This window comes from Typopeltis vanoorti, chromosome 15 (genome assembly GCF_054136105.1).
Source record: "Typopeltis vanoorti isolate ZY-2024b chromosome 15, IOZ_Tvanoo_1.0, whole genome shotgun sequence".
Classification (NCBI taxonomy): Eukaryota; Metazoa; Arthropoda; class Arachnida; order Uropygi; family Thelyphonidae; genus Typopeltis; species Typopeltis vanoorti.
The window spans coordinates 9,676,367-9,690,364 of NC_143563.1; the positions used below are offsets into that span (position 1 = coordinate 9,676,367).

The 13,998-nt window shown below is 36.6% G+C and overlaps 1 protein-coding gene across 1 annotated transcript; it reads left to right on the top strand.

Annotated features, from left to right (window-relative positions):
* Nucleotides 1-995: 995 nt before the first annotated feature.
* LOC150098360 (clotting factor B-like) lies at nucleotides 996-7,756 on the top strand. Its single transcript, XM_090405170.1, has 7 exons — nucleotides 996-1,020; nucleotides 2,162-2,230; nucleotides 2,519-2,595; nucleotides 5,027-5,139; nucleotides 5,275-5,531; nucleotides 5,611-5,768; nucleotides 7,574-7,756. The coding sequence occupies exons 1-7, from the start codon at nucleotides 996-998 to the stop codon at nucleotides 7,754-7,756; spliced, it is 882 nt and encodes a 293-aa protein (XP_090261296.1).
* Nucleotides 7,757-13,998: the final 6,242 nt, after the last annotated feature.

Here is a 13,998-nt window from a genome sequence, read left to right on the forward strand (position 1 = left end):
ATATATATATATATATATATATATATATGTATATTCATATTTATAAAATGTTCTCTGCATTTTGTATATCGAATTTTCGTACTGCACAGAAAATATAATATGTAAGGGGAAATAAATCCTTTGATGTTTGACTGCCAGTAAGCAAAACTCTAAGAACTAGGACTAAGAACTATGAGTTTCATACCGAAAAACTATCGGCAAATTCAAGTGTAAGTAACCACTTGGTAGTGCAACACCAAGTTGCCTTGGTGTTGTACTACCAAGTTTTCAAGGCTTTCAATCTAAGTCTGTTTTGTGTTCTAGACAAGATTCGGACCCAAATTTCAGTGTATCATATGCTGATACGATATCTCGAGTATTCAGCAGTCCTTTAATGTCCTGGACATTCAAATGATTGATGGCAGAGAAAAAGATTCGTTCTTCTACAGTTTATTATTATTATTATTATTATTATTATTATTATTATTATTATTATTTATTTTTTTTTATTATTATTATTATTATTATTATTATTTTATTCAAATAGGATTCGGGGCATGTGAACCGAAATGTGATCACAAAACGTTCAAAAAAGACTAGTCGAATACATCTCTACAGGATTCAATTGGCATCAATTCAAGGATCACTGGGGCTGTGTTCCTTGACATAGCCAGTGCATTTGATAAAATTTGGCATTATGGACTACTAAATAAGCTAATCTCAACTGAAATATCATTGGAAATGGTTCACTTAATTAAATCATAACTTTTTGACAGGCGTATTCAAGTTAAGATCGTTGGCGCGGTATCAGAACAGAAACGCATCTTGGCTGGAATCCCACAAGATGACTCAATCCCACAAGATGATTCTGTTTACCATATACATGTGTGCTATCCCGCACAATCCATTGTCATCTATCAAAGCCCTTTACACGGATGATACAGCGATATTAGCCAGATCTCTACAGCCGCATCTTGCCATCAAGAAACTGCAAGAAACCTAATACTGCTTGAAAAATGGTTCGCCAAATGGATACTGCAAGTGAATCCACAGAAGAGTATAGCCATGCTATTCTCCAGAAGACCGATGCTTTCTAAAGGGGATATCTTCCTATTGAACACAAAAATCCCGTGACAAACAGAGATCAAATACCTTGGTATACTGCTGAACAGAAGGCTGACTTTCAGTTGCCATATCAAGAGTCTCTGTATAAAGACATCAAAAGCCATTGCCCAGCTCTATCCTCTAATCAACAGGAACAGTAAGCTGAACACCAGAATCAAATTACTTATCTACAAACTGATGATTCGTCCTATACTCCCTGATGCTTCTCCGGCTTGGAGCCATACTGCTGATACTAATATTCTCAAGTTACAACGTGTGCGAAATAAATGTCTACAAATGATCCTAAACACGCCATGATTCCTAAGTAATGTGCAACTCCATCGGGACACAGATGTCCCTTTTTTTACACTTTCCTGCAGACTATAGCAACAAAGTTCTTTTCGAAAGCACTTGTACACCCAACAAATTGGTTCAACTAGCTGCAAGTTACAACGCAACAGGTTACTTCAAACATAAAAGACCAAAAGCCATGTTAAACTCCAATTCTGATGTCTAATCTTATGTTATGGTTTACTCCATACATGCAATTTTATTTCTCCTATTTTTAACACAACTTGAATTTCGATTGAAACCAAAACTAAACTGATTCCACATGTTTTAACTGACATGTTAAATCCAAACAAATATGGAATTATTTTGCCAAATTTATCAATAAGCTTAGGCCTATTGAAAACAAAATCGGAAAATTTAATGCTATGGGAAGGTTGTGTTCATTCTAAATCCCGCATTTTGTCGCGTTCCAAGTACACATATGGAAGTTATTGTCGTAAATAATTTCTGAATGTTTGTCCTTTTATAACTCTTCAAATGGTCCGGTTTATAATAAAATTGGAATGCCTATCTAGCGAGCACGCACACACACTGAATTGTAAAAAAAGTAAAAAAAGAAAAGGATTTTCTTTTCTTCTGTAAATCGTATACTGTTAGAGTACTTTTGTAAGTAGCAAGTATGTGGGCATTATTGCTAAAGATAAAACACACAGTGAATGCGGACCACAAGCTTACTTATTGTCAAAAAATCATTTTCACAAGCTGGCAATATATTGTTTCATTGCAGGATGCGGACTCCGAGATAAAAAGCTGGATGCAGTATTTCGAACTGGTTCCAGATTAGCTCGTGCACTTCGTAAGTATTCTTCTTATTCCTCTTCGTGTACTTGCGTGGTTTTATATTTTCTACCATTTGGAATATAAAATGATACATGCACACAGCAAAGCCTTTCTATTGAACTCATATGCCTGCTGTCTGTGAATTTAGAGAGGTCGAGTGTTCCATTCACATTTTTCGATTAACGATAATACTTCCACGTCCAGCTTTATCTTTTTGAATTTATGTTAATGTGTAGGCTTATGTTTACTCTTATTTTTAATATACATCAGAATAAGATATCTTATTTCTTTTTTTTTTTTTTAGCTGATACCGAGAATGATTTTATTCACCTTCGATTCGTTGATGGAAATGAGCTAGTTCCAGTGCATGTGCCATGGGCGGTAAGTACAGAGATGTCGCATTAAACTCAATGGGTATTCAACAGCCTTCTGAATTGAAAACATATTGAGAGTTGAAGAAGATGTCTTCAATTCGGCGATGTAAAATTACTAAATGAAAGGATGTAATGAATATTTCTAAATCGAAATATTTGAAACTCAATTTCAGTTTCGAAATAGACCTAAGTGTTTATGAAAATGCAATCGACATCGGAGTTCCATATTGTACTACTTAAAAGGCACGGACTCTTCCCAGAAGTCCATATATTCCCATTTATTAGTACATCTACTATTTTTGAAATTTCAATTAATTTTTATTAGTTTTAAAAATGGAAATTTTCATTAATTTGATTTTGTTTTTTAAGAAAGAAGAGGGAATGTTATAGATGCATAATTATTTCATTGCGAAATAACTGATTTTGAAATAATTTTAATGATCTGATACTACTTAAAAGAAACGATCTAGTATTTCAGTAATTCACAGACACGAAATCATCAGGTCTGATGAAAACGAATTCTGGATAGAGTTCAGAAGATATTCTGTGGTTTCTGTCTGGTTTCAGATGAGAATGAACAATTCTGAGCTGCTATATCATTGACATCCACAATCAAAAACAACAAAAGTGACTTAGACTGGCTCTGTATCTTGTCATAAACTTATAAGTAACGTAGTATCCAACATACGGTATTCATGTTTAAGGTTTGTAAACTGTTAATCTCTCCAGAAACTTACATTCCCTTTTAATGTCTAACTAAACATAACAAAGAATTCGATATAACCACAAATAAAACTAAGAAGTAAAAAAGTGGTCTGTTTTTATATTTCAGCTATATTGGTTTCCATAAATTAAGGAACAGAGAAAAAAAATCGCAATGATTCAGGGCTAGGAGAAGGGGGAAAAATTTTAAAACTCAAGTACATTTCGTAAAAAGCAATGCTGCATCTGATTATCATATACAAATGAGAAGCACTATCGGCGATATATGCAAATGAGCACGTCATGAAAGCAGTCGTTTTGGAGTAGAGTGGAGTGGTTTTCCATTAAATGATGCCTTGATTGGCTTCAAGGCATCATTTAACCTATAAATTCGTCTGGAGAGCTACTATAGGCAGGCCAACGCCCTGCGGAGATAGCCAAAATGTTTGCATGTGAGTTGTTCGTTAGTTCGCAGACTGTGGGACCAATTCCAACAGTCAAAAACATCATCCTGGAAATACAGCGATGGAAGGCCACGGCCTATAACCACAGTGGATGACCGACATCTCTAATTATCTGCTTGCAGAAAAAGGATGCTGCCTCGAATCAGTTATGATTTGACTTCGATTCAACTACAGGAACTTTAGTATCCACTTTCACTGTGCTCAAAAGGCTTCACGAAGGTGATATGCATGGTGTGCCCCATGACTCCTGATTTGTTCCACAACGATAACAGTCGTACTCGTTGTGATCTGAAGATAACCAGGGAAATGTTATCATCCTTCTAATATTATCCATGAAAGGAACACTTATGGTAGAGGTGGTGTGATGATTTGGGGAGGCATCTTGTTGGATGAACGCACTGACCTGTGTGTGCTTCGTGCTTCCTAGCGAATCTAGAATGCTGCAACTTATAGAGATGAGGTCCAGGACGTGTATGTTCGTCACTTTCGGGTGGGTTAGGAGAGATATTTACCCTACAAAGGCGATAATGGTCGTCTTCATCGAGCGAAGCTCGTGGTTCAAGAAGAGACTATCGTACGTATGAACTGGCCTGCTCGGTCTCCTGACCTTAATCCTATTGTGCACGTCTGAGATGCTTTAAGTACACATATTGTTAGTCTCGGTCCTCCTCCCCAAAACTTTGAGAGTCTTAGGAGAATTTTGCAGTAGCGATGGTTGTTATTACCAACTGAGATCCTGGACACCATAGTAAATAGAATGAAATATGGCTGTGTTGTTGTGAGTGGAGGCGAAATTGCTTATTGAGGCACTTTCACAATCTCATTTTGACCTACTGTTTTCTACCATTGTCTTCATGTGCCCATTTGTTATGGGTACATGAATTAAATTATTTATTTACAATTTTTGTGAACGTTTCTTTCCCATCTCATATCATGCTTTTTATCGGATTGCATAAAAATTCATCCTACAATTTTTGAGTTATCGTGATTTTTCTCTATGTTTCAAATTTAGAGAAACCAGAGTATTTTTGCTATCAGAGGAGCGCCATCTATCAGCAATTTCTTTTCCTAAAGAAGTTATTTTAAGTAATTGTCTAAATATAATACACGAGCCCTTTAAATTTAAAGTAAACTATATCATGTAGATACCATTGTAATATTTATGTAGACATTTCTTCTTTCTTGTTTAAGCATTTTTAAATTAAGTTTCGAATGTGCTTTTGGATGTTTTGGAGTTAGTTTTTAAAATATCCTTTTCCTTCTGTGTTTCAGGCTGCGATATTCTATGGTGATTCTACAGAAAGCCGTTTTTTATGTGGTGGAGCTTTGATAAGCCGTAAATATATCCTCACTTCTGCTCACTGCGTTTTCAGTCGACTTCCTCTGTAAGTATACCTCAATATTTATCCATTTTCAGAATAAGATCACTGATTTTGTTTCTGTTTATGTGAATAGACACATTGTTGTCCTTATCTGCTAGTTTTTCAAGAAACTGCCTTTTCTTTCTTTTTTTTTTGTAGTAAGAGTGACACTCAGTTGGTTGTTTATTTGGGATCAACTGAAGACAATGATGGAACTGAGTACAAGGTACAGAACGTGAAGGTCAATGAGAAATACACCGGCGCACAAATCTACAATGATATTGCTCTAATTGAAATCTCGCAAGAAGTAATCTTGAGCAATAAGGTGTATCCAATTTGCGTTCATCCAGAGTCCCAGAGTGGCTCTGAAGATAAGAAAGTGGTCCAGCTCATAAGATGGGAAGACACCACGAGTGGTACGTTTACATATTTATTTATTAATGCTTGTTTGTTTTATTTTTTAATTATTTCTAATGTAATTGGAATTTTTCCCAGGAGAGGACCATACGATTAGGGAAGATAACATCACAACTGTATCCAATTCAAAGTGCAGTGACATCTATTCGCCCAAAATCAACTCTTCCTTCCCAGATGGCATCACCAACAATATTTTGTGCGCAGGCTCGATTATCCGAGAACAAACTGCATGCAGGGTAAGACATCTTTAATATACTTGAATTCTAATATAAGGACATTCAGGATTTTTTAAAAAAATAAAATACATTGCAAAAATAAATTAAAAGGAACAATTATGTTAATTACGGTCTGTGCAATACTTTTTATAGGAATTTATTTAATTTATGTTGAATTAATTTTAGAGTTCGCTGAATTAAATCATCAATACGCCCATTCCTTTAGACCTCGTTCCTTTGGAAGTTTTGGTCTTCTTTTTGCTGACTTCTAATCTCATAGGCCTTTTATTGGATACGCACGAAGACTCAATTGTCGTTTTAACCCGTACATCCTTGAACGCATGTCTCCAGCTCCTTCTCGTAGAACACAGTGTGTAGCGATCGTTTCCATAGCAACAGATATTCCACAGATTAGATAGCAAAACGAAATTGTTCAAAATATCAACCTACAGTCTGTGTTCATTTTATTGGTCATTACAAGCAGTCGTAGCTTCATTTTTTATTGGTCATTACAAGCAGATTGCACGATACACTGGGGTAAATAGCTTTCTCACGGGAGTTACCATACTGAAAGAACTAAAACTCCATGCGATCAGTAAAACATGTATTGTGATTCATTGTCACATGTAACACAATGAAAAATCGCATTGGAGGAACACACAGTTCTTTTGAACATACTCTAATCATTTTTCATTTGTGTATTTGGTTCTTCCTGAATCTTCTTAGGTTTATGTCAGTTCCAATCCATTTTATGTACAATATGAGTGTACAATCCGATATTATACCTTCACGTGCCAGCAGTTAGTCATTAATACCGAGCATTCTTGAAAAACTGCTGATGTTTGTATAAGTTTTTCAGCCTGATGAATGTGATTTATATCTGTCGTCTCAGATAATGATGATGCGTGCTCACTGAATATTAGCAAAGGTATGACCACACTGAAATCACATGAATCAAGCAGACTTCTGTCACTTTTTGAAACTAAAAAATATCATTAACGTCTGTGAATACTGCAATTGGTTCAAGTACCGTTAATATCAACATCTCACTAATTTACTCACAATAATGACTAATGCCGTTTAGAAAAGTAAAATCCATGCAAGTCATCTCCTCTGCTGCTGCTGAACTAAACGAATAATTATTAATATTTCTGAAATGTCAGGTTCACTGTGTACAGTAATTAGTAGTCAGGACATAAACAGACGATACTCAATGCAAGGCATTTTAATTCTATTATCGCAGGTGTGATTATTTGCGTAATTCTCCAAATACATATCGTGTTACTCGTATAGTCCTGAAATACAAAATAAATAAATAAATAAATAAATAAATAAATAAATAAATAAATATAAGTTCCTGATCCGTGAACTTAGATTTAGCTACTAACCCTGTCTACTACTCTTATTTGAAAAGTAGATGTAGTAGATGGGTTGAGTGAGTCATCGGTTCAAATGTGAAAGGATTTTTAGCAGCTGAGTATAATACGCTGCGTAAATGATTAAGAACAGATGTCGCTTCAGGAGCCCAACTCTTGAGCCCGACTGGTGGAACAGGAAGTTTTTTGGTACGAGGTTGTTCAAGATTGCGCTGATGTCTTTCTGGAGGAAGGCTTCTCGAGGCATTCGATTTTTTCCATTACAAATCGTATGCCCTATTTTTAAATGAACGCATCGGGAGAATGCATAGTCTCTTCACTGGGATGCCTGCGCACTACATAGTGGATAATTTATTAACAAAAAGATCTAAAACTTTTTTTTGCATTTGTTTTAAAATTTAAAATCTAAGGCATAGCAGGAAAATCATTTTTATTTCCTTTTCATATTAGGGCGATCCTGGGAGCTTTTTAATGATGTTCGAGAACGGTATTTGGCATCTGGTGGGAATTATTTCTTTTGACCATGGATGTGCTGAGGGAGGTTTCCCAGCTTTGTACACTCGTGTCCCTTCCTATTTAGACTGGATTCTTGTCAACGTGCCACGAGATGAAAATATGGATGGTGAAGATTAGTTTGACCCCATCGATCAGCATTTTTATAGTATAATATAGATAATATAAATTCTTATATTATTTAATGTTGGGATTAAATCCCTAAAATTGTTCACAATGATAAAATAAAGAATAAATAAAGATCTTCATGTGAATAATTAATGACGATTATTTTTGTCACATTTTCAAATTTTCTCTGAGAAATCGAATTTTATCTACCCAAGAATCACACTTCATATAGTGTAATATTGAGAAAACGGTTTAGTAAGAGGGGAGGTTTCCACTAGGGTATCGGATCTAGACCCGTGGTACCCGTACCCCTGGGGGTATGGGTACCACGTGCCGTAATGGCAGAACAACAACTATTTTACATTAAGATAGGCAGTGAATAAAAGTGTCAGTATTTAAAAACAGCTATTTTAAAAACAAGGGGTTTATTTATAGAAATGGGTTTAAAAGGGGTACGCAAGTGAGAAAAGGTTGGGAGCCACTGCACTAGGATATGCCTGAAATAAAAAGATTTTTGTTTTTATTTCTTACTACAAAAGAAACATTTAAAAAAAATTACTAGCATTTCGACATAATCATTGAGTTGATTTTTGGTACTCTCAAATTTTTATGCGCTTTGTAAGTAAAGGTAAAATATGCATATCCAGTCATTTCTTGGAATAACTACAAGAAGAAATAATCATTCTCCCTTTGGGATTGTCTGATGAAACACTTGAGAAAACACTGTAACTGTCCTCCTGTTAAGTGGGTTGATACCCAATTTCTGATTCTGTACCTCTTCAGCATGAATCTACGAGATTTTCCATATTTTACTATACTCCCTTAACAACTTGTGTACCCTCTGATTTTTCGTAGGCACTTCATGTTGTAACATCATTTTAAGGTGTTTTTGAGGGAAGAAATAAAAACAAAAAGAATAAATAGATCTAGTACGATACTTTAGAGTATATAAGGGTAAGATCACTTTAAAGTCTGTTCTAGAGAACAAACATAGAACGTTTTTCAAGCTGATTTGAAGATACTCTCTTTGATTGCTTTGCAGAATACACACACTGGCAGCATGGAGGACTTACAGGAAAAAGATATTTCGAATTCCCAGGTCCTGAACTGGAGAGCACAGGATGTTGTGGGCTTCGGTCTCTTCTCTTCCTATATGTGGCAGTGTTTTCGGTGCAAGTTAGAAAAATGAAATAAAAATCTCTAGTAAACAGGAGGGTGGGCTTATAGAGGACGACGAATATAACTTAGTAAAAACCTTGCCCCCTACTGTCCACAACGTTTAGGGAGCAGATCGAAGTGCCGTTCACAGGGCAGGCACATCTCACCCTTTAGATTTGAGTTTGTCCCAAAGAGGTTCATTTCACGTAATTTGTTTTTTATGTTGTTCTCATTCACGAAAGCTTATTTGCAAACTTACAGTACATTTTGTACCGTGGCGGGCTAAGGATGTATTGTTTTCTATTTTTATCAATGTTATCGATTTTTCGTGTTTATCATTTATATTTGCATATTTCGGAAACCCTGCTCTAGACACTAAACAAGGAATTGTTCTTTTCAGGCCACTTCAGGCCTCCAATAAGCGAGATGAAATTCATTCCCCACCTAAAGACAATCACTAATATTCATATCCACAGCAGGATTCGAACCTGTAGTCTGTTGGTTGGACAGGAGGTACGCTAACCACCCTACCGGCAATGCTATCACTTTCAAATAACGTTTGAAATATTTGGGCAGCAATTTTAGTGCTCACTTTTGAATTTTAGTGCTTCTGTACAAAGAACAGGTTACGCACTAACATTATCGCTAAAGTGTCGTAGAGATGGTGAAGATTGAGAAACTGACTTTTGGTGATAATTTTGATGTTTTCCGCAATTCAGTTTTACAGATCTCAACAGTTTTTTTTGTTGTTGTTTGTTTGTTTAAAGGACACGAATAAAATTGTTTGGAGATGCGATCTGTAGTATAGTATAGTACTGAACACGAGGATGGTTTGAAAAGTTCTCAGCCTAGAAATGAAAATACGAATTTATAATTTCAAAATAACTTTTATTTTTCAACATAATCTCCCTTAAGACAAATGCATTTATTCCAGTGATGTTCCAGCACCCTGATCCCCTCCCTGTAGTGGTTCTCAGTAAGATCTGCAAAATACCCAACTACAGCTGCAATCACCTCCTGATTCGAAGAAAAACGCTGACCAGCGAGGAAGAGTTTTTGTTTTGGGAAGAGACAGAAGTCAGAGGGAGCCAAATCTGGGAAACAGGGTGGATGTTCCAACAATTCATAGTGCAGATCCCTAACTTTTCCCATTGCCAAAACACATTTGTGGGTAGGTGCATTGTCCTGATGAAAGATGATTTTTTTCTTCTGCAAACCGGGTATTTTCTCGCGACGTTTTTCGTCTAGCCTGGTTAAAAGATCGGAATAATATTCCCAGGTTATTGTTTTACCCTTTTCAAGATAATTAATAAACAGAATGCCTTTAGCATCCCAACACACCGGTACCATGACTTTTCCTGCTAACGGAACCGACTTTGTCTCCTTTGACGCTGAACAACCGGCTTCTGTCCACTGTTTCGATTGCTGTTTGGATTCCAAATCTCATCCACAGTAGCCCATCGACTCACAAAATCAGTTTTATTATTGTTAAAAGGCTCTAAGCACTGTTCAGAGATTTTCATTCGAGTGCGATGTTGATATGCTGTGAGCAAGTGTGGCAGCCGTCTTGCAAAGCTTTTTCATTTGCAATTCTTCATGCAAAATATATCCTACACGTTCTTTTGAAATGCCTATAGTCTCAGCAGTTTCACGCACTTTGACTTGCCGGTCATCCAATACATTTTGTGCACTTGATCAATGATTTCTGGTGTTGTTACACTTTTTCGACTTCCTTCAAGTGAATCATCTTCAAGGCTGGTACGACCACGTTTAAATTCGGCAGCCCATTAATTATTTGTCGAAAACGAAGGAGGAGAGTGTCCATAAACTTTTATGAATTTCGAATGAATTTCTTTTGGCGTTAAACCTTCTTTTACAAAGAATTTTACAACCGCACGATACTCAATTTTATCCATTTCAAGTGATACAGGAAACACTTTTGCTTCAGACAGCTGTATAAAACAAACAATTGGATAGAATGACTTGCAGTTTCACAATAATGCTTATGACAGGCGTACCAACTTAGAATAAAAATCTTACCGATAGTGATGCTATCTGTGTTCGAGGCCGAGAACATTTCAGACTACCCTCGTATATGAACAAGGAATGTATTGGAGTGTGAATGGCAAAGGTCATCTTTTGCGGGTTAATACATGAAGGCTGACTTGGTGACTTATTTTCAAGACCGTATCATTGTTTCTGCAATTTTTTTCTAATTTTCCAGAGGTATATTTGATCTAAGGATTGACCGGGAACAATGCAGAATAACCGGTTGTTTTTAGCCTTTTCATTGAACAGTGAAAGCAGTTTCACTCACGAAATTAGCTGAAAAAATGTAAATGTGGAAAGAAAGCAAAAGTGTTAGCAACCACGGTTGAAGAAACATTTGAATAGGCAAAGCAGTACAATACTGTTTAAACTATTTTTCTTAATATTATTATTTAATTTGGCATAAACGTCTCATTGGAACACGTGTAGCACTATAATCAGCTCCCTCGAAATAGTTCAAATTTAAATAATTATTCTTAAATAACAATTAAAGATTCGAATTTGTGTTTTCCTAAAATTATTCTCAAAAATAAATCGAGTTATTTGTTTCTGTCTGGAAGAACTATTAGGAAAGAAAAACTGACCCAAAGAGTTCTCGTTCGCGTAACATAGAAAGAAGCACACACACTTATACGAAGTGTTTACTTAACTACGAACGACATTGAACCACCGCATCTGTGATGAGTTGAATCTGCCTTCGAAAGCATTTTCATGGGCGAATTAAAAAACAGAACTGTGGATCTACTCAGCGAAACAGAGGAGATCTCCTCAGCTTGCAATCCTTATAATGCGACTGTTGAGAACACCTAGTGCGATTCAGTGTTTTTCATGTAATTCAGTGTAATTCATGTAATCGCACTGAATTTCGTAAGAGGAATTTTGGTACTGAATTTTATGGATGAACCACATGATTTGTATGTTTTATTTTCTTATTTCTGGCAAAAACAGTCCTTTACTTCCATTATTACATTTTGCTATGCTCATATCTCTGAAAATGAATATATCTTGGTTGGATTCCCAAATCACCGATGATTTACTTTTAATTTTATTCATTCATTGATTGCTTCTACAGTTTTCTTTTGAGACAGTCTCTATTCTCATGTGTATACATCAATTAGTACAATCTGTAAATGTTTAAATGCATTGTTAACAAATACTTCTTAACATTAGCCATGTCCCTAAGGGTTCAACAACTTGTCATTCATCGGATTATCATACCCTATTATTTGAAATTTGATTGACTCAGTATATTTCTTCAACAATGCGTAATTTTGGACAACGTTAGCCTACCAATGTTAAATTTCTATCGATCAAGTTTCATTTGATGCTATAAACTGCTTTTCTTCATTCACGAAGGTAAAAAAAAAGAAAACAAAATGACGATCCGTAAAAGGACAGTTACCATCCACTCTTAAGTTTCTTGGTTTAGGGATACTTCCTGCATTCCTCCTCGTCAACTGAGGCTCGCGAACCCATTCTTCTCCAGTTGAAATGGTCCTGCATCTTTCTGACTACTGAACTCCATCATCTGTAGGATAATGAAGCGCTCTTCGGGTTGAGGCGTCGAATAATGTAGCCGTAGTGAGCAGGATAACCAATATCTTGGAAAACAGCATCGTTTCTGTCGGATACAAAGACAGGAGTTGATTTCCGGCTTCGAGTAACGAAAGATGCTTGATTGGAAAAGTTACTGAAACCGGGACGAGGTTTCCATAGTGCAACATCTCAGAGATTCCCTCACATCAAAGTGCTTTAGTAATTACGATCTGCCAAGTAATTAGGCCTATGTGTAATCCGTAGTTGCACATTGACTCTTGGAGAATTGGAATAAAATAGGGAAGTTTCAACATCCCAACCGGCCATGACGTCTATAGGCGTTCAGCTAAATCTGGACACGATTCTCTAACACCCGTTAAATAACATGGATAAGAAGTGCAATTTGGTCTCACTATTTCATCCATTCGGCCGTTAGGGAGATTTTTTAACCGGTTGCATCAAATAGTATAATCATTGCTTTCAAAAGTCGTTAAATAGGTCCAACTGTTCGAGTTTTGAGCCTACGTAGCTCTGTCAATATAGACGAAGTCATTTGGTCGGAAAGACCTGAGTTCAATTCCCGTCAGTGAAGTGAGGAATCTTTCTCTGGTCTCTTTCGACTAAAGGTGAATTAGCTGGTCTCATACGGAGGTAGGGGATTTTTTCACCAGGAAACTCGGGTTTTTCTTCCCCCAAAAAGGGCAAACCGGGTCGGAAACGACTGAAAGTGAAGATCAGATCAGATTGGAGTTTTAAGAATGAAGTAACTGACTTCTATGAGCTTTAATTATAATCACTGAACATTTATTTTGTTCAATTAAATGCGAATAACAACCATAGCCGAGTTAGTAGGTCTTCGGCGTGGACAGCAGGGTTCCCTCCCCCCAGTTTATCTGGGGTTTACTAAAACAGGACGCGGTATCCGTGAATATCTCCCTTAGGAGATGAAGCAGAGGAGTGGCGAACCAGCTGCATTTATAAGCCAGTAACCCATCATTAAGAGGGGACCCAACCCGTCCTAGGACGGACGAGAAGGATAAGAAGGTTATACTCTATTTTGGAAAATTGTATCCGTGATTTTAGATTTGTAGATGTACAGCCCTGTCCAAAACGAAACCGAACTTTTCGAAAATAGAAGAAACTAGTGGAGTCACCTGTTGTACCTTGTGGTGTCCAAAGCGGCAACCTTCCTTCATTAGTGTTGCCTCAACTGTTTATGTTATTTGTTTCATTAGAAGCCGAGTTATAGTACCAAGAGTGACAGTGTGTTTTGACGAACGGTCTGTCGTCACGCTAGTTATGCCGTACGCGACGATTTCTAGCTATCAATCGCTTCAGAAGTTCGAGATGAAACTCACCATTGACCATTTAGCCAGGCGGAATGAATTCTTTGTGAGTAATGCCCTTGGAATCGTGGAAAGAAATCAGCATTATCTTTACTTTTGACTTCTCCAAACGACTTTTTTTTCGGATATCTCTCTTCTTCCCACTCAACATTCTGGCGCTTTATT